The 26,052-nt window shown below is 33.3% G+C and overlaps 1 protein-coding gene across 3 annotated transcripts in view; it reads left to right on the top strand.

Moving 5' to 3' along the window:
- Positions 1–25,669, top strand: part of SPATA6 (spermatogenesis associated 6) — a 174,304-nt gene extending 148,635 nt beyond the window's left edge. For 2 of the 3 annotated variants that reach the window (XM_008057384.1, XM_008057383.1), the window contains 2 exons: positions 16,851–16,942; positions 24,657–24,903. In XM_008057384.1, coding sequence (XP_008055575.1) covers positions 16,851–16,942; positions 24,657–24,837 — 273 coding nt within the window. In that variant the 3' untranslated portion in view covers positions 24,838–24,903. Of the gene's footprint in view, positions 1–16,850; positions 16,943–24,656 lie in introns of all 3 variants that reach the window. The other variant, XM_008057385.1, reaches the window with a different exon arrangement.
- The last annotated feature ends 383 nt before the right edge of the window (positions 25,670–26,052 follow it).

The raw sequence follows: 26,052 nt of genomic DNA, 5'->3' as shown, positions 1-26,052 counted from the left end.
AAAAAGAAAGAAAGACAAAAAAAGAAAAAGAACAAAAATGGGGTGGGGAGAGTAATTTCAGATCAAAACCTCACATACACATTCACACACAAAGGAAAAAAATATTAAAAAGAAAAAAAAACGAAAAACAACCTGGCCTCTTGTGGCAGGTTCTGCAATTATTCCTCTCAGCTGCTCACAGGTAAGCCATCTGGCTGTTTCCTGTGGCACTGACAGCCTCATTCACAGTTTCCCCAGTGTCCAGCCAGGGGAAGGTGGTGGGGTAGGTGGGGCTTCAATCCTCTCCTCACACTCTCACATGGTCAGGAGGATACCCTCTAGTGGGGAGGTGTGGGATTGTCTCTTCCCCAGGACTGGGGGTGAGCTGAGTGCGTGGCTAGACTTGTCCTGGAGAAGAGTACTGCTATTGTGGCTGATGTCCAGGCTCCGTCTGGCTGGGTCCCTTTCAGTTTTGCCCCAGCTGTGTGGATCTGATGTTCAGAGGATTGCATGGATAGGAAGGGTTTGGTTCAGCTCCGCACTCACTGCAGATCTCTTCGGGGGGTTCTTCTTCATCCTTTTCTGGTCACATCCTTTGTCCCACAGCTGAATCAGGGCAGGGGGTGTGGCACCTGAGACTCAACACTCATCCTGTCCCTCTGAAATCTGTGCTTTTAGGATATTCTCTCTGGATCACGATCAGCCCCTGAGCAGTTAATTCACCAGTCACAGAGATTGGGTCTGTTACTTTGTGATGAGCAAGCTGAAGCACTTTCCTGCCCAGTTTTCAAAATTGTGACAGGGTGCCTGTTTCATCTTCTCCAGTGGTGCTCTGCCTCTGAGCTCCCTCGCTGTGCTCCCTGTGCAGCCCTTGCTGTCCGTTTCCAGCCAGACCCTGAAGTGGTGAAACAGAGCCTGAAGCTAGCAATCACTCCTGGCAGCTTCTTCCCAGGAAGGGATTTGCTGATTTTTAAAAAATGGTGCTTGGCTTCTGCAGCTGGGGAAGCTCTAGAGTCCAAGCAGAGCAACTGTGGCACCAGCTGCTTCACCAGGAGAGTCTTGGCCACTAGCTCCGGAGTCCCCACTCAGCCCCTCACACACCCACTTACAGACACATGCGCAAAATTTTCTATATACGCACTCGCACTGGGACTCATCTTCCTTCCTTGTCTTTCTCATTTTTCTTAACATAAAAATATTTTCTTTTTTCATGATTTTCTCCTATTGGATTATCTATTGTGTTTTTTTCACTTTTACATTTCTTCTAGCTTGTTTTTTCCCAAAATACTTTAATTTCTAATTTTTTTCATTTTCATCATCTCAGTTTTAATTTTGTCTTATTTCTTAAAATACTACTTTTGTTTACATGTTATCTATGACTGATCTTAAGCTCCAACAGCAGAGATGAGAATTGTAATGTGACAGTGATTCCATATTATACAAATCCAAATATATTTACTGTCAGTCTCTTCTAAAGAAAAATTTACCAACTCCTGCTTCCCAAATAAATCCATAGTCTGTCTATTATACTATGAATATGGGAATAATACTAATAATGCTGCTATAAACAGCATGTTGTATATTCTTTGATGAACATACATATAGTAGTCATTTTTATCCTCAGGGGATATATTCCAAGACCTTCCAATGGATGCCTGAACTCTCTGTCATTCTTACTAGCACACCGCATTATCTGTTTTTGTTTGTTTTCCCAGTATGGCCATCACAGAGGGTATGAGTTAATAATACCATGGTTTTGCTTTGCATATTCTGGAAAGTGTGTTATTGGTAACATACAAGCTTAGAATGTGTTTTTGTTGTGGTTTGTTGACCTATTTATTGTTGTGGCAATGTCTTTATCTTCAGGAATGCTTATTGTCTTTAGATATAGTTTATTTCACAATATTATGGTCATAGTAACATTCTTTGGGGATAATGTTTCTTGGTAATTCTTTTTCATCATTTTACTTTCCTTCTTCCTATGTCCTTATAGTTAGGATATGTCTGTTGTATAATCAGGTTGTATGTTTTTAATATTTTCTTTATTTTATTTTGTGTAATCATTCATAGACATTGTTGGAACTATACTATCTTCTTATCATTTGTTTTCTATCTGATAAATCTTCTTATATTTCTTTTTCTACTTCTTCATGCCTTCTTTGTCAATAAAATATTTTTGTTTCTTTTTTCCTTTAACTTGTAGAGTGGATATTTGCTTATTATATGATACTTGCATTTTTATTACATTTTAATACAAAATTTTTAAACCAACTTTTGATAATTCTAGAATATCAAAACATCTGTACTCCATTTATATCCCTTTCCCTTTAAAGTTATTGATTACTGCTATGCATTTAAATGCTATGTGTATTTTAACCTTTACAGTACAATGCTACTGTTGTTTTCTATAGTAATATTAATTTGTATTTGTTTTTGAAGTCATCTTTTTTGGTGATTGTCATTTTTAAATCCTATTTCTATTTTGGATCATTTCCCATTTGCATGCAGAGTTTTTTTCTTTTTTTAGTGCAGGCCTACTGTTGATTACTTTTGTTATTTGTCTTAAATACCTAGTAAATTGGTAAAGAATTTTTTCTCACTGTGTATCGATGTCCATTGGCAGCCATTTTTCTTCCTGCACTTTAAATGGAATATTCCATTATCTTATATATCCTATCATTTTGTTGAGAAATCTGTTGCCAGCCTTATTCTTCTTCCTTTGAAAGTAATATATTTTATTTCTGACTCTTTTTCATATTTTCTCTTGTCTTTTTCTTCAAAGATTTGGTTTTATATATTAGTACTGTTTGTCAAATTTAGAACTTCTTCTCTTGATCTTAGCCAAAAGGCCAAGGAGGGGTGATTTAGAGCTGCTTGAATTTGTAAATTCATGGTTTACATTAGTTTGAGAAATTCTAGCTAATTATCTCTTCAACTTTGTCTTATTAACCACTCCTTTATTTCTGACTTTTGGCATGATCAGTTACAACTTTTACACCTTTTGATTGTGTCCCATGAGTTTTGTTGTACACTCCTTTCTGTATTTACCATTCTAGTTGCTGCTTTATCATAGGCATTTACTATGACCTTGTCTTCTAGTTAAGTAACCTGGTCTCCTACTCATTCCAATCTTCTGTTAAATGTATTAGTTTCTGTGTTTTAATGGCTATATTTTTTAGATCTAAAATGTCTCTGATTCATTTTTAGAGATACCAATTCTTTTGAAATTTCTAAACTTTATTTTGTCCAACTTTCTGTTTTCTTGACCATTATTCATAATTACTTTAAAGTGCTACTAACCTAGTACCTGGGTTATATTTGTGATCTACTTTCTTTCTCTTTTTTTCTCTTACTTACCAATCATGTTGTCCTAACTCTTTTGTGTTACCAATTACTTTACAGTTAAATTCTAGACATTATATTTTAAATGCTTTAGATTTTCAAGGTGTTAAGAAGATTCTCTTTTTCTTCTACTAGGCAGGTAGCAGCAAGAGCTAATAACCTTGATGCAAAAGGGACTGACCTAGGTTCAGGCTGTATTGGTGTTTTGGTGATTCTCAGGCTGCCCTTAATCAAAGTCCTCAGTTCAGCCCTCTTTTAGGATATTAGCCTTCAGTGTTTTCAAATTATAGCTGTTTAGGTCTTTATCTTTTCAGTATCAAGATATCGAGGCAGTTTTTATCCTAATTGTCAGAGGTTTTAGGCTTGGTTTATTAAATTTCCATACGAGGAAGCTTCAGAATTAAGCCATGTATTTGAGTTCCCACAAGCTCTGCATAATTACCAAGATATCTACAGGTTTCTCTGTTTACCAGCACCAGCTCTATAACAAGGACAAGCTTCTACTGATCTCAGAAATCAAGTGTCCTCAAGGTAAATGTTGCTTGTAAATGGTCAAGTGTCAATTTGCCACTCCTTTTCAGGGATTTTTTTTTTTAATCAATATTTTTTATTATGGTTTTGTGGGGTACAGCTAAGGGTTAGGTGTACAATTACATTTCATTCAGGCACCTTGTTGATAAGAGGTGTTTTCCCATCCCCAGACAGATATTTGCTACTGTTAATCCCATCCCCCCCCATAGTTTCCCAGTACTGTCAGTCATTTTCTTATAGTATTACATTGGATGTTCAAGGTCCATTATATGAGTGAGAACATGTGATACTCGGATCTTTGTTTCTGTGAGAGGTCACTCAGTATTATAGACTCTAGTTCCATCCAGGTTGCTGCGAAATTCATGATTTTGTTCTTTTTTATGGCTGCATAGTATTCCATCGTGTATATGTACCACATTTTTTTAAGCCAGTCCTCTTTTGATGGGCAGCATGGCTTCTGCAAAGCCAAAGAAACCATCAAGAGAGCAGGGAGACAGCCTACAGACTGGGAAAAAGTATTTGCCAACTCTAGGTCTGACAAAGGCTTAACATCCTGGATCTACAAGGAACTGAAACATACTGAAAAGAAGAAAACAAACAACCCCATTATAAAATGGGCAAAAGATATGAACAGACACTTCACAAAAGAAGACATCCGAGCAGCCAACAAACACATGAAGAAATGCTCAACCTCACTTTTCAGGGATTTTAACTCTTACCTGCTGTGTTCTTAAAGTCTTTCTTCCTGACAGATATTTGTCTTTTAAATACCATATGATTGTACAGCATGTTTCTTTTTCTTTTTATATGTTTTTGGATTCACTTAATTATTCCTAACCTGGCACAGCTTCCAAATTCAGAAAATATCTTGACAAGGAAGTTTTATGTATTTCAGGCCCTTCCAGTCTTCAGTTACACCTCTCTAGCCTGATATGATTCTAACTATTTCACCATTCTTAGAAATAGCCTTGCCTCTGTTGTCAAGACCATATTTTTCAGCATAGCTAGTCCCAGGTTGCCAAGTGTTTCCAGTAAAAAATATTTACAGTGTCAACACTCAGTTGTCAACACTACTTTTAGATGTTTGCTTCTTGTGTTTTCAGGGCCTTTCATCCTGGTAGATTCTTGTCTTTAAACACTATGAGACTGTAGGAAGATGCACTCTGCTTTTCAGATATTTTAAACTAAGCTTTATACCATCTAGTCCCATGCTGCTTCATAAGTCAATAGATGTCATGATTGGGAAATTGGCTTTGTATCTCATAAAACTCAAGTTTTACTCAAGTTTGATGTACAAGCATCAAAAGCTTTCCTGATTTCTCTGTTCCCCAGAAATGACTGTTGTTCAAATAGTAGCCCTGGTTCTCAGCCTCTAGCCCATGCTCAGAGTCTGAGAATACTTTACAATAAAAGGCAAGTATAGATCGTAAGTTCATCTTTCAAAGTTTCTCTCTCCTGTAATTGTAGTACCTGTAGTCTTCATTGTTTCTGCCCCTTTCTAATAGCATTAATAATATTAGCATAATTTGTTTTGTCAGGATTTTCTTGTTTTTAGCAGGAATATGGATCTGTCATGAGTCACTCCGTGTAACCTTAAAACAATTTCTATATTTTTTTATGGGGATTTCTGCATCTGTGTTTTTGTTTTCTATTGCTCCTTTAACAAATTACCATAAACTTATTGGCTCAAATTGGTTATCTTATGTTTCTGTAAATCAGAACTCTAACATAGGATGCCACTGGGCTAAAATGAAGGTTATCAATAGGGTATCATTTTAGAGATTTCAGGGGAGAGTTTTTTTTTCTTGCCCTTTTCAGGTTTTTGAGACCATACCATTCCTTGGCTCATGGACCCTCTTCCTCCCTTTGGAAAGCTGGCAACTTTGCATCTCTCTGACCCCTAACCTTAGTCAAATTTCCTTCTGACTGACTATAACCATAAAGGCTTTCTCTGATTTAAAGAGTTTATGTGATTAGATTGGGTCCACTCAGATAATCCAAGGTACTCTTCTCATTTCAAGATCCTTAAACTTAATCAAATCTGAAAAACTCCTTGCTTTTGTGAATTAAGGCCTGTGCGTCTTTGGGAGCCACTAATCTACTTCCCACATTCTGCTACTAGCATCATCCTAGAATTCCCTTCTCTGACTATTTTTAAGATTTTTATTTGTCCTTTATTTTCAGCAGTTTAATATTACAAGCTTAGTTGTGATTTTTTGTTGTATCTATCTAACATTTGTAATGATTCTGAAATTTGTAGTGTGTTTTTTTTTTCAGTTTTGGAAAATTGTTTAACTGTTATCTCTTGCATTTGCTTGAGTCTCTCTTTCCTGAGATTTCAGTATATCTATGTTAGACTTGTTTGTGTGCCATATGTCTCTTAAGTTCTTTTGTTTCCATTCCTGGATATTTTCCGATGGGTATGTTTTATATTGTGACTATATTCTGAGCTATTGCATGTTCATTTTCAGTAAAAGTCGTATCATAAATAGAAGTTCTTAATGTAGCCCAATTTTTCTCTTCTTTTGGTTGGTGCTTTGGTTAGTGTTTACCTTATGTAAAAAAATGTTGGCTACTCATAGTTCTAAAGATAATTCTTTTATTTTAAAAATTTTTTATCATCTTGCCTTTCACATTTACTCTGCAATGTATCTGGATTTGATTTTTAAGCATGATGTGAGATTAAGATCATAGTTAGTTTTTCCCCTATGATTATAAAATAAATAGAATTTTCCTTAAAATGGCCATTTTTTTCTTTCACTGTGTTTATGTGCAGATATTTCTGTATTCTGTCTCTTTTATTGGAATTGTATATATGTGAGGCTTTTTTGATTTTCTTCTATTTATTGGTATAATTATCTATCTTTGTAACTAATCGTATAGTTTATCATTTACTAAAAGTTTATAGTAACTCTTTATATGTAATATCACTTCTTCACCTTTGTTCTTACTTGTAGATTTCTGTGGTTATTCTTGCTGTTTTGAAATTTCATCTACATTTCAGAATTAGCTTGTTGGAACCCATTGGGATTTTGAGATTGCATTGACTCTATACTTGGATCGAAGGGGAACTGACATCAACATGAAAATGATGTGCATGAAAATGGTGTCTTTCTTAATTTAGATTTTTAATTTATCCCAACAATATGTTATAGTTTTCATTTTATAAGTCTTGCATGTGTTTTATATATTTATCTCTAGATACCTGCTATTTTTATGCTGTTATAAATTGTACTTTAAACTATCATCTATTTTTTTCTTGGATGATGAATATAAGTTACTTTTTTCAGTGATCTGGTATCCAGTGACCTTCCTATGTACTAATTTTAATAGATTGTAGTTTTTGGATGTTCTAACTATATAATCACATACCCTATAAATAATGACAGTTTTGTTTTTCCCACTTTAATTTTTGTGCATTTCATTTCTATTTCTTGACTTATTACACTGGTTAGGGTTTCTTTCTTTTTTTTCCTTTTGAGTCAGAGTCTCATTCTGTCGCCTAGGCTAGAGTGCAGTGGCACGGTCAGGATTACCTGCTGGGCTTAGGTGACCCATCTGCCTCAACCTTCCAAGTAGCCAGAACTACAGGCACATGCTACCATGCCCGGCTAATTTTTTTTGATATATTGTAGAGAAGAGGTCTCACCAAGTTTCCCAGGCTGGTCTAGAACCCCTGGGCTCAGGCAATTCTCTTGCCTCAGCCTCCCAAAGTGCTGGGTAGTTAGAGTTTCTAAAGCAGTATTGAGGTGATGATAAAAGTTAGATGTCTTGTCTTTTTTCACCATTCAGAGGAAAGCTTTTTATAATTCAACATTAAGTATGATGTTTGCGAGGCTGCGGTGGCCGGGAGCGGCCACTGCACTCCAGTCTGGGCGGCAGTGAGACTCCAACTCAAAAACAAACCAAAATAAAACAGTACAAAAAATTATGATGTTTGCTATAGATTTATTGTGGGTATTCTTTGTCATATTATAAAAATTCCTTCTCCTTACTTGATAATTTTTTATTTTATTGTGAGGGTGGATTTTTATCAAATTACATCTATTTAGGCAATTGTTATACTTTTTCTCCTTATTTTGATATGGTAGTTACTTGATTTTTAAGTGTTAAACCATGTTTTTATCCTTAGAACAAATCTCTTGGTCATAATTTTCTTAAAAATAAATAGCACTGTTTTCAGTTTGCTAATATTGGGATTTTTCTATCTAAGTTTATTAGTCTAAGTTTATTATGGTGATTGGTCTGTAAATTTTTTTTCTTATAATGTTCTCCTCAGGTTTTCGCTGACATCATAAAAAATTAACTGGGAAATATTCCCAGCCATTCTCAGGAAGAATCTATGTATGATTTTTTTTTTCTTAAATGTTTTGAATATGCCAATTTTTGTGGGAAAGTTTTCAGTAAGGGATAATTTTTTAATATCAGCTATTCAGATATTTTATTGCTTTTTATGTTCTCTTATTAATTTTGTTTATATTATCAAATTGAATGATATAAAGATTTTTACAATATCTTATTTTAACATATGTAGAATTATAAAACTATAAGTATCTCCCTTTTTAAATTCGAATCATGGTTATTTAAGTTTAATTTTTCCTCACAGCCATGGTTAAGTTTAATTTTTCCTCACAGCCTGGCTAAGAATTTGTTTATTTTATTAATGTTTTTAAAGAACAATTTGTGACCTTTTTTATTATCTAGGACAAGATTTTTTTGTTTTATGTTAACTTATACTAATAGTTTTATGTCCTATTTTTTCTTCTAGTTTTTTTTTTAATCAATATTTTTATTTTGATATTGTGGGGTACAGTTAAGGGTTAGGTATACAAATATGTTTCATTCAAGCATCCTTATTGATAAGGGGTGTCTCCCCATCCCCAGACAGATATTGACTACTGTTAATCCCACTCCCTTCCCCTCCCCCCCATAGTTTCCCATCACTGTCAGTCCTTTTCTTATAGTATTACATGGATGTTCAAGGTTAAATGAAGGCTTAGTTATTGATTTTAAGTCTTTTCTAATTTAAACATTTGAGAATATATAGATTCTAAACAACTGCTTCAGATGCATCTCACAGTTTTTGTGTTGTATCTGTATTCTTGTTCACTTTAAAATATTTTCTAATTTCCATTGTGATTTCATCACTGACTTCATGGTAATTTGGAAATATATTTCTTAATTTTCTCCCAGTTGAATATTCTCTAATCTTTTGTTATCAACAGCTGGTTTAATTTCTTCCCATCTAGGGAATATTCTTTGAATTGTTTGAAATATATTGATATTTCATTAAGACCTGTCATGTAGTCAGTTTTAGAAATACTGTGTGTACTTATAAAGAATATGTACTTTGTCATTGTAGGGTACAGTATTGTATATAAGCTCTAGTATATCATGTTTATTAGTTATGTTCAGATATTTTCTATACTTATAGCAAACACTGAAAAAATTTTAATGTATAATTTACTCTCTTCCCTTTATCTGTAAAATGTTCTAGATTTCATGGGAGGAAATATGTACCTACTCGAAATAATGAAAACTAATAATAAGGCCTCCTATTATTTCTTTCAAAAGACTTTTTATTTAAAAATGCTTTATTGAGATATAATCCACTCACGATATAATTCACCCATTTAAAGTGTACCATCCACTGCATGTTCTCACTCAAGCAGACCCTGATTACTAGTCACATGAACACAAAGGTGGGAACAACAGATACTGAAGGAAGGAGAGAGAGAGGGATAAGGGGCACACAGCAACACACTGGGTACCAGGTTTACTATCGGGGGGAGAAAGGGCCCACTAGAAGAACAAACTTCACAGGCACCCAATTTATATATGTAGTCAATCCTCACATGTACCCCACAACTCTAAAATAAAATAATAAAAAATAAAATAAAATAAAAATTGTATCATTCAGTGACTCTTACTATATTCAAAAAATTGTGCAACCTTCACCACATCTATTTCAAAACATTTCATTAACACACAAAAGACATCCTATACCCACTGAGAGTCAATGTCATTCTCTTCTCTCCTCATTTTTCCTCTACTCCTTAGCAACCACCAATCTAATTTCTGTGGTTGCCAATTCTGGACATTTCATATAAGTAGAATCATATAGTATGTGACTTTTGTGACTGGCCTCTTATACTTAGCGTAAGGTATTAATGACTTGTCCACATGGTAGTATGTATCACTTTATTCATTTTTTAATAGTTGGGTGCTATTCCATTGTATAGATAATGTCACATGTTGTTTATCCATTCATCAGTTGGATAGATCAGTTGATTTGGCTTGTTGTCACTTTCTGATTATGAACAATACTGTGAACATTTATGAGGTAAATCTGTGTTTAACATTTTGAGGAATTGCCATACTGTTATCTAAAGTGACTTACCATTTTACATTTCCACCAGAAGTGTATGAGTATATCAATTCTCAGCATTATGCCAAATTTTGTTATTATCTGTCTTTCTGATTATACCCATCATATTGTATATGAAGTGGTATTTCATTGGGGTTTGATTTGCATTTCCCTGTTGACTGATAAATATTGAGCATCATTTCATGAACTCATTGATAATTTGTATATCTTTTTTGGAGAAATGCATATTCAAATTATTTGCCTATGAAAATATGATTGTCTTTTTATTATTGAGTTTTGAGCATTCCTTATATATTCTAGATACAAATCCCTTAATAGATACATGATTTACAAATATAGTCTTCAAATATGGGTTATCTTTTCACTTACTTAATACTGACCTTTGAAGCACAAAAGATTTTAGTTTTGATGAAACCCGTTTTTTTCTGTTAGTTTTGGTTGCTTGTGCTTAGGATGTTATAGCTAAGAAACCATTGCCTAACCCAAGGACATAAACATTTACAACTATGTTTGCTAAGAGTTTTGTATCGATCCTTTAATTTAGGTCAGCAATCCGTTTTGAGTTTATTTTGTATTTTACGTGAGGTAGGCGTTTCAAATTAATTCATTTGCATATGGAAATCTAGTTGTCACCACACCATTTGTTTAAAAGACTGCTCTTCTAATTGTTATGGCACCTTTGTTACTATAAAGGGATGTTTTACTTCTGGATTCTCAATTCAATTTCATTCATGTGTATATTTACCCTTATGCCAGCATCACACTGTTTTGATTATTATAGATTTTTTAGTAAGTTTTGAAGTTAGGAATTGTTACTCTTCCAACTTTGTTCATCTTTTTAAAGATTGTTTTCGTTTTTTTGGGTTTCTTGCATTTTCTGTATATAATTCACCCATTTAAAGTGTACCATCCACTGCATGTTCTCACTCAAGCATCAACTTGCCAATTTTTGTAAAAAATTGCAATGAGAATTTTATAGGAATTGTGTTGTCTCTGTAGATGATTTTGGGAATATTGCCTTCTTAATAATTGTTTAAATATGCTGATCTGTAAAGATGAAACCTTTGAAATTTATTTAGGTCATCTTTAATTTCTTTAGCGTGTTTTGTAATTCAGTGTACAAGTTTTAAACTTTTAAATCAACCTTTTTCTTCTAAGTATTTTATTATTTTTTATTCTATTGTAAATGGAATGGTTTTCTTAGTTTTCAAATTCTTTACTGATAGTCTTTAGGAATGCAACTAAATTAATTAATTTTTGTGTATTAATCTTATATATTGCAACCTTGTTGAACTTGTTTAATTAGCTCTAATAGTTATTTTTGTTTGTGTGAATTCCTCAGGATTTTTCAAAATACAAGATTATCTGCAAATAGAAATATTTTTACTTCTAGTCTAATCTCAATTTATTTTATGTTATTTTCTTGGCTAATTTCCCTGGCTAGTACCTCCAGTACAGTGTTGAACAGAACTGGGAAGAGTGGTTGTTTTATTTCTGATCTTAAGGGAAATATTTCACTCCTTCACAAATAAATAAACTACTATTAGTTGTATGGTTTTTGTAGATGGCTTTTATAATCTTGAGGAGATTTCCTTCTGCTTTTAGTCCATTGAATGTTTTGGTTGTGAAAGCATTTTGGGTTTATCAAATACTTGCATCTGTTGAAATGATCATATAGTTTTTGTTCTTTATTAATATGGTTTATTTCATTGATTGAATTTTATATGAGTCAATATTGCATTCCTGGGATAATTCTCACTGGGTCATGATATATAATCCATTTTATATCTTGCTAGATTTGGTTCGCTAAGAGTATGTCAAGAAGCTTTGCATCTATTTTCTTAAAATCTATTGATATTCAGTTTGGGGTTGGTTTGTTTTTACTTGTGATATCTTTGCTTTTGGTTTCAGAGTAATAATGACCTTATAGACTGAGTTGGTCAGTATTTTCTTCTTCAATTTTTTGAGAAGAATTGTACAGGTTTGGTGTTAAATAATTTTTAAATATTTGGTGAATATATCACCAGTGAAGCCATCTGGTTCTGACTCCTTTTTTGTGAGAACTTTTTTTATTATTAATTCAGTCATTTTATTTGTTATAGGTGTATTCATATTTCCTGTTTCTTGAGTCTGTTTTAATAGTTTATATTTTACTGGAAGTATTTTAATGTAGGCTATTCAGTTTTTTTGTTCTAAAATTATTTTTATTATTTCCTTATTACTCTTTTTTTCTATACGGTCTCTAGTAATCATTTCTGATTTTAGTAATTAAAGTTTTGTTGGTCTGTCCAGCTAAAACATTGCCAAATAATTTATGATTTCAAAGAAGCAGCTTTGGTTTTCATTGGTTTTGTCTGATCTAATTTATTTTCATTCTAATCTTTATATTCCACAGTACTGAATTTGGATTGCTCTTCTTTTTCTACTGTTTAAGGTGAAAGGTTTAGGTTATTGATTTGAGGTCTTCTTTTTCATGTAGGTATTTATTGCTGTATTTCTCTTTAATCACTGTTTTATTTACATACACATTTTATGTGTTTTGTTTTCACTTACATTTCTCTCAAAGTTTTTTCTAATTATACAAATTTCATTCTTTTATTATTCTCCGATTTCATTTCATTTTGACCGGTAGTATACTTTTAATTCTTTTAAATTTGTCAAAATTTGCTTTATGGCCTCACATATGATCTCTTCTGGATAATTTTTTATCTGTACTTGGGAAGAATGTGTATTCTGCTATTGTTGGGTGGAGAGTTCTGTAGACATCATTAGGTCTAGTTGTTTATAGTCTTGTACAGGTTTTCCATTTCCTTGTTGCTCTTCTGTCTGATTTTCTTTCTGTTGTTGTTGTTTTTTGTTTTTGTTTTTGTTTTTTGAGTTGGAGTCTCACTCTGTCACTCAGACTGGAGTGCAGTGGCCGCTCCTGGCCACTGCAGCCTCGACCTGCTAGACTCTGGCGATCCTTCCACCTCAGCCTTCCAAGTAGCTAGAACTACAGGTGTGCGCTACCACACCCAGCTAATTTTTTTGATTTATTGTAGAGATGAGGTCTTGCCAAGTTGCCCAGGCGGGTCGATTTTCTATTCATTGTGGAAATAGCTGTGCAACAGGATGTTGGTTCTGGTTCTTTGGAAAACTCTGGCTAATACAGCATAAGAGTGAGAAATTCCCGTGGGCCAAAGTTCTAGAGGGCCGTCACAGGTTCACTGACTTTGCAGGCTCTCCAAAAGTGGATACCAGAAAAGTAACCTCTTGGCTCTGGATGAGATGTTGAACTCACTAGACAAAGTCTTTAAATCAGTTATGCTAAATATATTCAATGAAGAACAACAAAAAATGTCTAAAGAAAGTATCAGAGTTATGTTTGACTAAAGAGAAAATATTAGTAAATATATATATATTCTTTAAAAAAATAAAAATTCTGGAGTTGAGAAGTACAAATCCAGAAAAAAATTGAAATGAAAAACTTCAGAAATACATTAGAAGGATTCATAAGCATATTTGAGTGGGCAGAAGATGATATCAGTAAAGTTGTATTGGAAGAGTAAGGAACAGAAATAAAAAAGGATAAAGATACTGAACAGATACTCAGATATTTGTGGGACACCATTAAGCATGCCAACATACCTGTAACAAGAATTAGAAAAAGGAGAAGGGGCAGAAGGAATCTTTGGAGAAATAATGGTCAAAAACTTTCCACATTTGAAGAAAACTATTAATCATCCAAGAAGCTCAATAAACTCTAAGTAGGATAAATTCAAAGTGATCCACACTTAAGACACATCACAAAACATAAGTCAGAAATCAAAGATAAAAAAAGGAATCTTAAAATCAACAAAGGAAAAGAGACCCATTGCATACATAGGTTCCTCAATAAGATTTAAAACTGATTTATCCTTAGAAACTATGGAGTCCAGAAGGCAGTGGGATGATGTATTCAAAGTACTGAAAATAACTGAGGAGAAATTAGTGTCTCAGACAAACAAAACCAGATTTATCACTAGCAGATCTGTACTATAAGAAATGTCAAAAGGAGTTCTTCAGACCGAAATGAAAAGACACCAGACAGTAGGTCAAATTTATATGAAAAAATAAAGGGCAATGATAAAGGTAGCTAGGTTAATATAAAAGACAGCCTAAATGTATTTTTTGCCATAACTCTTAAATTCTCCTACCTGACTTAAAAGATGACTTCTTAAAACAACAATCTATGTTGATGAGAAAATACTATATAAAGATTTAATCATATGGAAAAACAATAAGAAGAAAAGGAGAGGAATTGTAAACACATAGGAACAAAATTTTCATGTCTTGTTGAAAGTTGCTATTAATCTAAACTGTATTCTTTTATATTACTAATAAGATGTTGTTTCTCCATAGAACCTATTAAGAAAATGTCTCAAAAATATAGTCTATAGGGAATTAAAAATGTACACTAGAAAATATCTAACACAAAAGAAGACAGCAGTAAAGAAATAAAGGAGCAAAAAGATATGGAAGATATCAAAATGGCAGATATAAATCTTCATAGGTACTTGCATGCAATTTAAATTAACCAAGCACTCCAATTAGGAGGAGAGTTGAGAGAATAGAAAAAAATTTTAGTTCAACTATGGTCTGTCTACAAGTAACACACATTAGATTCCAAGGCACAAATAAACTGAAATTAAAGAGAAAGAGAAAGATATACTGTTGAAGCAGTAAGAGAGCTGGAGTGGCTAAACAAATATACAAACTAGATTCTAGAAGAAATTTTTGTTACTAAAGGTAAAGAAAAATGTGTTATAATGGCAAGAGGGTCAAACCATCAGGAAGAAATGACCATTGTAAATATATGTGCACCTAAGAAGAGATCTCAAAAATACAAGAAGCAAACACTGACAGAGTATAAGTGAAAAATAGGCAATGCAACAAGATGTGGGATATTGGAGAGTTCAATATCCCACATCCAACAATAGATAAAACAAACAAAAGATCAACAAGAAAATATAGAATTTCAAGATATGCCACATTATATGACTTAAAGTTTCCAGATTTTTAACAAAAATTATGAAACATGCAACAGAGCAAGAAATACAAATGCACAGTTAATAGCTTATAAGATGTAGTGTTTATTGCTTTTGCTTTTATATAACTTTACCTTTGAAAAAATAATCTATACAGGGACTCTTATAAGAGATTTATATGTTTGTAAATATATATATATATCCAGTTTCACAAAATATAGTCTTAAAATTTGAAGGCAACAGCCACAAAGGCATTCCAGTTCTTTTTGTTTGGGGGATAGAATTCCCCTCCATGATATCCTGATCTAGATAGGCATCAGTACTCCGCATGCACAGTTTTAGAGATTCTGTTCTTATTTCCTCTAAGACAGCCATTCTGTTTATTTCCTTGCTTTGCTATGTCTTTCACAACCATTATAGGTGATTACATTTTCTGTGATGCTAATAGAGCAAATGCTGCATTAATTTGACTTACCTAAGTTGGTAAAAATAAGCAACATCCAAGGATATGCTATTCAGGAAAAAGATCTAATAAGAAGAAAAGGTTGAAAACAAAAGGACACATACATGCCATCAAAGTACTAACTAAAAGAAAGTGGTTGTGCCTATATTAATAGGAGACCAAAAAAAAGCTAATGGGAAACAAAAGACAATTATATAAATAAGCAGAGCTACTTCATAATAATGAAATCTAGAAACTTAAAATGTTAAACTTGTATTCACATTTTCTGTGATTTTTCAACTTGCCTTATTATTTATTGCTCACATTTTTACAGTGCATGCTCTCTCTCTGGTTTAATACTGTTAAACCATTTTAAAAATAATTTTTCTTCACAGTCTGTATTCAGTGGCTTTCTTACATAAAGTAAATGAACCTCTTATTAATACTAATCCTTATTTGTGCTTACTTGCTCCTTTTTTGTTATCAGTTCTCTTTATTTATGTTCGTATTTACCTAAAGAACAAGAGTATTTGTTAGTAGCTGAGAAAGATATATTATATTAAATTATATAAAATTACCACACATATGAACTTACTGTGAATGATATAGTTTACAAAACTGTCTCTTCAGAATTCTTTCTCTTATGTCCTTGTATTGTCTATTAGAGATTAAAAACAGGCTCCCCATATAAAGAGGGATAGCTACATATTTTTACTTTGCTTTTCATTTTTACCTCTTTTGGCTTATGATTAATGTCTAATTCATTATTTTGTAAGTCATAAGTACATATCAAAATGCTTGTATCTGCATACATTCTCAAATACCTATTCTCCACAACGCAGTTACAATCTTTTTTGAGTTCACATAACTATGTTTAAGATATTATTAATTTATATATCTTGACAGAGGATCCATTCCCATCTATTTATTGATTCAAGAAGCATCTACTGGATGCCAAATCTTTGATAAGCAATATTAGGAAGACTATAATAAAACTGTATATATTGAAAAGGATAGTAAATTCCCACCCTTTCCCCCCAAAGAAATGCTAACATTTAATTCAGTTTCTTATAATAGAGGAGAAGAACATTTTCCAAAGAAAAATAAGCATCATTTTGGGGGCAATGAGAGTGAATTAATGAAAATCTTTAAAATTTTTCAGGATGAGAGAGATCTAGAGAAAGACGATGAACTGGAAATGAAACGAGGTCTTTTATACAGAGACTCTGCCTATGACAGTGATCCCGAGTATAGGTATGAACTTGGTTAATTCTGTGCATGAAGATCTTTCTCTAAAATTATCTACTTTCTAATCTTCTGAATTTGTGGGAAATTTAGAATCAAAAGGATAAATGATAATTTAAATAATTTTAACTATGTAAATTTCTATTAAAATATCTTAATATGTTTGTATTACTGATACATTTCAGTAAAAGCATATAGTCAATTAATGATGATACCTTTCATCCTACTTAAAATGTATTTGGCTACCCTGAAAATCCACATATTTTGGGATATATTTATTCTAATCTAAAAAACGGTTTCCATAAGTTTAGCTCATTAACTTTTTTTCATAATATAAAAGCAAATTCTGTTCTTGTAGCCTAAGAAGACTATAATTTGAAAAATGTTAATAATAATAAAATTTTTACAAGTTTATACCTGCAAATCTCATGAAGACTTTTGAAAGTTCTGTGTCAGTTGCCAAAAAATACAATATTAGACTTTTGAAAGTTCTGTGTCAGTTACCAAAAAATACAATATTAAATTATGGGTTTATATGCTCCAAATCCTTGAATGCTATACCGCTGATTGCTGTATATAGCAACAAATACCAGAAAAAAGCTCCAAATAATAGAATATGTTTTATTGCTAACTGGAGTTTCATACTAAAATCTCTGATCTTTTCTCTGGTAAGCTAAGCTGGACCATCTATGAGCATTTGAGAATTCTTCTGCCTCTTAAACAGGGTATAAGTGTAAGTGTGATTTTTCTTTTCCAAGGTTAGTGCCTTGTAAACAAGAGGCAATCTGAGCCTCTCATTGAGGTAACTATTATATTATAGATTAATTTGATGGAGAAGCAATTCAAAGAAGAAAAGGAAGATTTAGAGATTACACATCCTAAGGAAGAAGATCTTTTACCCTTTGTTATTCTTACTTAAAGTGATAAATTGTGTAATCCCAGCACAGTTCAAGACAGTTCAGGCAGAAGGATTGCTTGAGCCCAGGAGTTCAAGACCAGCATAGGCAACATAGTTAGACTTTGTCTTCACAAAAAAATTAAAAAATTACCCAAGCATGGCAGTGCATGCCTGTAGTCCCAACTACTTAGGAAGCTAAGGCAGAAGGATCACCTGAGCTCAGTAGGTCAAGGCTGCAGTGAGCTGTGATCATGGCACTACACTCCAACCTGGCAACAGAGAGGAGACCCTGACTCAAAACAAAAACAAGAACAAAAACCTGTACTCCCTAGATTGGCATGTGGATTAGCAACCCAATTTTGGGTACTTAACCCATATGATAAACTCTAATTTGGGCAAGAAGTGGGTAGAGTTGATATAAAAAAGATCTGATATTTAAACTTTTATATACATAATAATTACCTGGGTTGCTTCTTAAAAATAGAGATTTATGCTTTTTTTAAATCTCCACTGATCTTGTTCTTACATGTAAGTGAGACCTGGAAATCAACATTTTAAAAGATATCATGGGTAATTCTAATGCAAGTATTATAAAGACCACATTTTGAAAACCACTACTCGCCATTGATTCTTTTTTCAGTTCACTAAGCAATGTTAATGACTAGGGTTTTGAACATCCAGGACTATCTGGTACCTCTGAAATGAGAGAGCTAATTCAAGTATTTGGAAAGCTCTATGTGTACATTTTTTAGATCACTTTACAATCCTTGCTACCTCTCTTATATATATGCTTGGGCCAATAGGATGGAGTAGTCAGTCTTTCAAGGCCTTTTAATAGAATGTCTTTGATATTAGCACTAGAAACTACTGAAATGGTCAGCATAATATTTTAGTTTTATCCTAAAGTAATATTATGTAATAGGCCAGGAAGTCCCTCTGTTCTTCTTTTCATCTTAAAGGTTGGAGAACCCACATTCAATCACCTCCTTGCTAACCTTGAAGTTTACATCAGCAGAAATCAAGAGGAGGTTTGGGGTCTTGCGCCTTATTATCAACCCTCTGCAGATGCCCATTGACACAGGAGTCAAGAGGAAGTTTGTATTTGCATGAACCTCTGGAGTGACTGAATGAAGAGCTCAGCAAATCCTCTCCCCCAAAAGAAATAAAACTAGACAGAATTGTCAAAAATAGCAATTTAAAAACTCTGGGAATTGACCAAAGGCATATAACACATTGAGAAGCATTTATTTTAAAAATCTATATATATTTCCAAAGGAAAAAAAAAAGTATATTTAAGAGAAATCCAGACTCCCATTTTTATTATAGCACTATTCACAATAGCCAAGATATGGAATCAACCTAAGTGTCCATCAACAGACAAATGGATAAAGAAAATGTGGAACATATGCACAATGGAATATTATTCAGCTATAAAAAGAATTAATTCTGTCATTTGCAACAACATAAATGAAACTGGAGGATATTATGTTAAGTAAAGAAAGCCAGGCACAGAAAGACAAATATATCACATGTTCTCTCTTATATGTAGGAGTTAACAAAATTGATCTCATGGAAGTAGGGAGTAGAAGGTAGTTACCAGAGGCTGGAAAGGTGAAGAAGAAGAGAGGGATTCAGAGAGAGTGGTTAATGGTTACAAAAACACAGTTAGATAGAAGGAATAAGTTCTATAGTTAAGTAGCACAGTAGGATGATTATAGTTAACAATAATTTATTACTGTTTCAAAATAGCTAGAAAAGCTTTGGAATACTCCCAATACAAAGAAATGGTCAATGTTAGAGGTGATGGATATCCCAATTATCCTGATTTAATTACTGCATATTGCATGCATGTATCAAAATATCACATGGACCTTAGAAATATGTATAATCACTAAGTACCAATAAAAAACTAACTAAAAAATCTATTGAACCTTAATAAGAACAGAGTCTGTGGAATTTTAACTTGAAGTTTCCATCCCCACCCACTACTCCCAGGCTCCATGGCCCAAAAGTTCTACTGGGGAAATCATATTGAAAGACTGGCTGCTCTGCTGCCAGAAAGAACTAACTTTATATGGAGCAGAGCACAGGAAATTCCACATGGAGGGGCATTAATAGAAGTGATAATGATCCCTCTGCCCAACAAGCAAAGAATGCCTGAAGTCTTAATTCTGGTTGGGGTAGACAATAAAGACGTAGAGATGAGATGGTTAAAGCTAGCCCTGATAAAGTTCTAGTTACGTAGAAGGTTTTGTGCATAAATAAGGTTTTACATATGCTCAGTAGAGACTGGAGAGAGCCCTAATGAGCCACTAAGTCATGGCTGAATATGAGGCCTTGTAAAGGCAAAAAGTGAAATCCAAAGCCGACATGTAAACTGAATTTGCTTTGAGTATATTTCCTAAGCCACACATAGGTCCATTGGCAAAGGATGGAAGCTTTATAGTTATGGGCTCTGACCAATCATTTACTCATCACTAAGCTATGCTAACTTGTGGGTAGTCCTCAAGAAGCCAGGCTTTAAAATAAGGGAAACAAGCCGGGCTTGATGGCTCAGCCTATAATCCCACATTTTGGGAGGCTGAGGTGAGTGGATTTCCTGAGCCCACAGGTTCGAGACCCACCTGGGTAACTTGGTGAGACCTCATCTCTACAATAAATCAAAAATTAGCCGGCCGTTGTAGCACGCGTCTGTAGTTCCAGCTACTTGGAAGCCTGAGTCGGAAGGATCGCTGGAGCCCAGCAGGTCGAGGCTGCGGTCGCCGGGAGCGGCCACTGCACTCCAGTCTGGGAGACAGAGTGAGACTCCAACTCAAAAAAATAAAAATACGGGAAACAACAACAACAACAAACGAAGAGGCATAAGCAGCTGCACAGGGTGAAGGAAACAGAGTTTACAGCATCAGTCCATGCAAATCATTAAACAAAGAATCAAAAACAATATTAATCCTAAGAGACAGATCAGAACCCAGAGTTGCTGTAACTTTTATCCAATTTTCTACACAAGGGGATACATGTAAAGAAACACCAAAGTATGGCCCATATATATGAAAAATGAATTACTGGAAGCTGCAGATATGGTGACTCATGCTTCTGATCTCAGCACTATCAGCACTATGGGAGGCTGAGGCAAAAGAATTGCTTGAGGCCAGGAGTTATAGTCCAGTCTAGGCAAAGTAGGCTGTATCTATCCCTGTATCTACACACACACGCGCGCGCGCGCGCGCGCATACACACACACACACACACACACACACACAATAAAATAAAATAAAATAAAATAAAATAAAGAACCTGTCTTTGAGGAGGTCCCACTATTGTATTCCACAGACTTCAAGGCAGTTATGTTCAAAGAGCTAAAGGAAACCATGTTTAAAGAATTAAAAGAATGATAATGACTCATCAAATAGAGAATAGTAATAAAGAAAAAATATTTGTTTTATGTTTTCTCTGTAAAAAAAAATGTTCAGGACTTAGTACTTTATTTTTTAGTCTAGATGCACATTATGGTTATTAGCCATAGCATAGCAAATATTCAGTGTTTTCTGTAGGAAAAGCAGAATGGGAAAATATAGTATTTGTTATTTCATCTTCCAGGCATTGACCTATTCATGATAGTTGTCTCGTGTCTTTCATTACCCTTGAATTGAAACTCATTTTATATAAATCACTTATCAAGATCTTAATAAGACCCTTTAACTCTAATACTTTGGGTTTGGGGAGCCGAGTGGGGAAGGAATCTAATACTCATAAGACTTCCTTCTCACTTTTATACTGTTTGGTTTTGAGAACTTTTTAAACATTTCCTATGATTGCCCTGCCGATTCCCAGGGCCCTAGGATTCCCCCATCACCACCCCCGCCTTTTTTGGTATCTTCTACATCTATTTCAAATTCCTCCATTTTTTAGGATGCTTAACATTCTCTACATTCTCACGTATTTCTGGCACCATTTTTCTGTTCCAGCATTAGCCTGAATTTTAAAGTCCAGGCCTAAGGTGATGCTTCATATAAATAAAAATTGGCCACAATAGGAGAAAATAGAGATAAAAATTATTTTAAATCTGTGTTTAGAGTATGATCTGTTCTTTTATGGCTGTTACCTTTAATTTTTAGCAATGTTTTTGTTAATAGACTAGTATTGAGTTTAAAAAATGTTTTCAATTTTGCTTATGCAAATTTTTCAGGATGATTGGTTGACAGTGGGAACATGCTCTGTAAAAGCATTTTAACTATGAAATTATTTATTCATAGTTTTATAACAACTATATATTCTGTTCCATTGATCTATGTATCTATTGTATGCCAGTACTATGCTGTTGTGGATCCTGTACCTTTGTAGTTTAGTGTGAAGGCAGGTAATGTTGCCTCCTGCTTTGTTCTCTTTGTACAGGATTGCTTTGGCTATTCTGGATCTTTTGTGGTTCCACATAAGTTTTAGGGTTGTTTTTCTATTTTTATGTGGAATGGTATTGCTATTTTGATAGGGATTGCATTGAATCTGTAGATTGCTTTGGGTAGTATATACATCTTAACAATATTGATTCTTCCTGTCCATGAACATGCAATCTTTTCATTTTCTTGTGTTCTCTTCAATTTCTTTAATCAGTTTTTTTATAGTTCTTATTGTGTAGATCTTTTACTTTTTTGATTAAATGTATTTCCATGTATCTTATTTTTGGTAGCTATTATAAATGTGATTGCTTTCTTGGTCTCTTTTTCAGATTGTTCACTGTTGGTGTACAGAAATGCTGATTTTTGTATGTTGGTTTTGTATTCTACAACTTTACTGAATTTGTTTATTAGTTCTGAGTTTTTGATGATGTCTTTAGGTTTGTCTAAATATTAGATCACATTTTCTGAAAACAAGGACTTGTTTCTTTCCATTATGGATACCCTGCATTTTTTTCTATTGACTAATTGCTTTGGCAAGGACTTCTGGTATTATATGATATTAAATAAAAGGGGTGAAAATAGGGATTTTTGTCTTGTTTCAAATCTTAGTGGAAAGACTTTCCATTTTTTCCCATTCAGTATATTAGCTGTGAGTTTGTTGTATATGGCCCTTATCATTTTGAGATATGTACTTTTTATATTCAATTTTATTAAGAGTTTTTATTATGAATGCCTGTAGAATTTTATCATATGTTTTTTCATCATCTATTGAAATGATTATATGGTTTCTGTCCTTGATTCTGTTGATGTGATGTATCACATTTATTGATTTGCCTTTGTTGAACTATCATTGCATCCCTCGAATGAATACCACTTGATCATGGTTAATGATCTTTTTAAAGTGTTGTTGAATTTGATTTGCTAGTATTTTGTTGAGCGTTTTTGCATATATTCGTTAGTTATATTGGCCTGTAGTTTTCTCTTTTTTTGTATCTTTTTGATTTTGATGTCAGGGTAATGCTGGTCTCATAGAATGAGTATTTCTTCTTTCTTAGCTTTTTTGAATAGTTTGAATAGACTTGTTATTAGCTCTTTTTAAGTGTTTGGTAGAATTTAGCAGTGAAGCTATCAGCTTTTGTGCTTTCTTTTGGTAGGAAACTTGTTATTACTGCTTCAGTCTTGTTACTTGTTATTTTTTTTGTTCTGATTTTTTTATTTCTTCATGATTCAATCTTGGTCCTTGTACATTACCAGGAACAAACTTCATAATTTTTAGCAGACCTGAGAGGTCTGATATATAGCAAATATTTTATTTATTGAGGTAGTTCAATTATTAATTTAAGAAACAAAGTCTTTGAAGAAATCAACATTTTATTTGTAAAAAATCTGTTAAGCTCAGAACTTAATGTTTATAATAGTAAAACTGTAGCATTGATATTATCAAAAAAGTATTATCAACACTTCAGAAGGAATTGCCTTTTCCCCTCTATTGTTATCACAGTTAGCCTAGTCCTGGTCAATTCCATTAGCTTCCTATCTACTTGCTCTCACTCACATGCACACTATCTTCCTCTTTTTTCTTCAAGTCTCTCAAAACTACATGAATGCCTATTACTTTAAATTCTGAATCTTCTGCCTCATTTCCATTTTCTATAAATGGTTCATATTCAGACTAATTTTCTACTTCGTCTTCAGGACAATAGCAGCATGACATAGTAGAAAAAGCCTTAGAGTCACAGACATAGTCTTCTCTTTCATATTTTATCACTTACTAGCTGAGTAGTCTGAAGCAAGTTACATAACTTCACTAAGTCTTCATTTCCACATGTACTAACTTCTATGGTTGTCAGATTCATTAATAAATATACATAAAGTACCTGGTCCGGGGCTTCATATTTAATAACTTATGTGTCCAAGCTAAGCACTGTACTATGCACTTTGAATATTTCTCTTTAATTTTCAAAACAATCTTGCAAAAATACAGTGGAGGAATCTGAGATTTTGAATGGTTAAATAAATTTCCCAGGGTCCTTCAGCTTATTTAGGACTTATCTGGAATTCCATTCCAGTTATGTCTTACTTTTAGAGGCAAAGCATTTTCATGCTGGCCATCCCATACCACCTGTGCTCTGCTTTTACCATGCTGCTTCTGACTCTGTTCTCTGAACTCCTTCTTAACTCTGACACTGAATTTTCATTTATTGTTTTGTAACAGTTTCATGCAGATAGTTCTGCTTCCCCTTTTAACATATTACTCCTTGAAAGCATAGACCTTACTGTGTTTTATTTCTTACAGCCTAACAGAGTATTAAATACTCATGCAGTACTCCATAAATATTTGATGTATTGATTTTATTTGATATACTAGTAACTTCTAATTTAGTTTCATCATAATTTTAAACCTTTTTAAATTTTTTTTTATTTTTTGTAGCTCATTTCAGCAGCCACATGGTCCTCTCAATTTGGATGACAGCGAATACTGGTCCAACAGCGCAGCCTCTTATAAGGAAAAATCCCACCGACCCATCTTTGAGAACAGCATGGACAAGATGTACAGGAACTTATACAAAAAGGCCTGTAGTTCTGCTTCTCATACACAGGAAAGCTTCTGAGACCATTCACGATAAACTGTATAAGTGTCCATGTAACTTCTCAATGAAAACATTTGATGTGATCAATATCTGTATTTCTTTTCTTTAAACAGGTGATTACAATTGACTATAGTAGTTAGACTTAAATAAGTTTGCTACTTCAAATGGTATATTACCATAGGCAAGTATTTCTTTTTTATTACAGAAGAATGTGCTATGTTCCAAATTTCAAAGCTCTGTGATGTAATCACAACGTTCAACATATGACAAAGATATTCTGTTACAATTATCTATTATCACCATCTAAAAATTCAAGAATAGCCTCTCTCTAAAATTGTTCTTCTACCTTACTCATCTTGTAATTTTCTTTTCATCTACTTTACTGCTTATCTTGTCTATGTGGATTTAATTAATATTAACTTCCTTATTTTTTGGTAATGAGCAACAAGATAATACTATACAGAAATAAATTTCCCAAGAGTGTTAACCCTGTTTTAAGTAGAATTTTCTACTTTTTTCTTTCTCAGAAAAGGCTATTATATAAGATTTCTTTTTAAAGCATGTACGGTCATTCACTTTTTTTTCTGGAAGAAATACTTATCCTAAAATATATAATAAATAGCTAGAAATAGCAGTGGCTGTGGATGATGCAAAATGTGCACAACTAATTTTTAAGATATAATTATTACATGATTTTTTCCCCTAAGGCCATAATTTTGGTGCAAAGAGAATCAGAAAATAGCCTTTTTAGTAAGCGTATAAAAATTCAAAAAGAATAAGGGAATTATATTGTAATTTGATCTCTTTGGAATTTATGTAGGTAACATATGGCCCAAGGAAGTAGTACCCTCACTTTCAAGAACACTTGGAACCACAAGAAGTGTAAAATATTAGAGCAGAATGCTTTGTAGACATTCAAAATACATTGAGACACTAAATAATCTATTGGTTGATTGATAAAATTATCTCTTCCTTCTCCACCCCAACACACCTCTGTAAGGCCAATAACAGGTTGAAGAGACAAAGAAATTAATTACTTCATTTCTACCAGACAGTGAGAGGAGGGAAAGCAGAGAGTAGGAAATAAGCTAACTTAGCTTATGGCCTGACGAGTTGACTACAAGATAGTGTTTTTTCATTGACTCTGTTTTTGCTTAATTTTGCAATTATAATCTTAAAAAGAAAAAAATGACTTGAATGTCATATAAATTAAAATTAAAATGCAATTTAGTGACT

Source organism: Carlito syrichta, unplaced genomic scaffold, assembly GCF_000164805.1.
Source record: "Carlito syrichta isolate Samal-C Ts95f unplaced genomic scaffold, Tarsius_syrichta-2.0.1 Scaffold302986, whole genome shotgun sequence".
NCBI lineage: Eukaryota > Metazoa > Chordata > Mammalia > Primates > Tarsiidae > Carlito > Carlito syrichta.
Note: the sequence above shows the minus strand (reverse complement) of the source record. Positions and strands in the feature narration are given on the sequence as shown.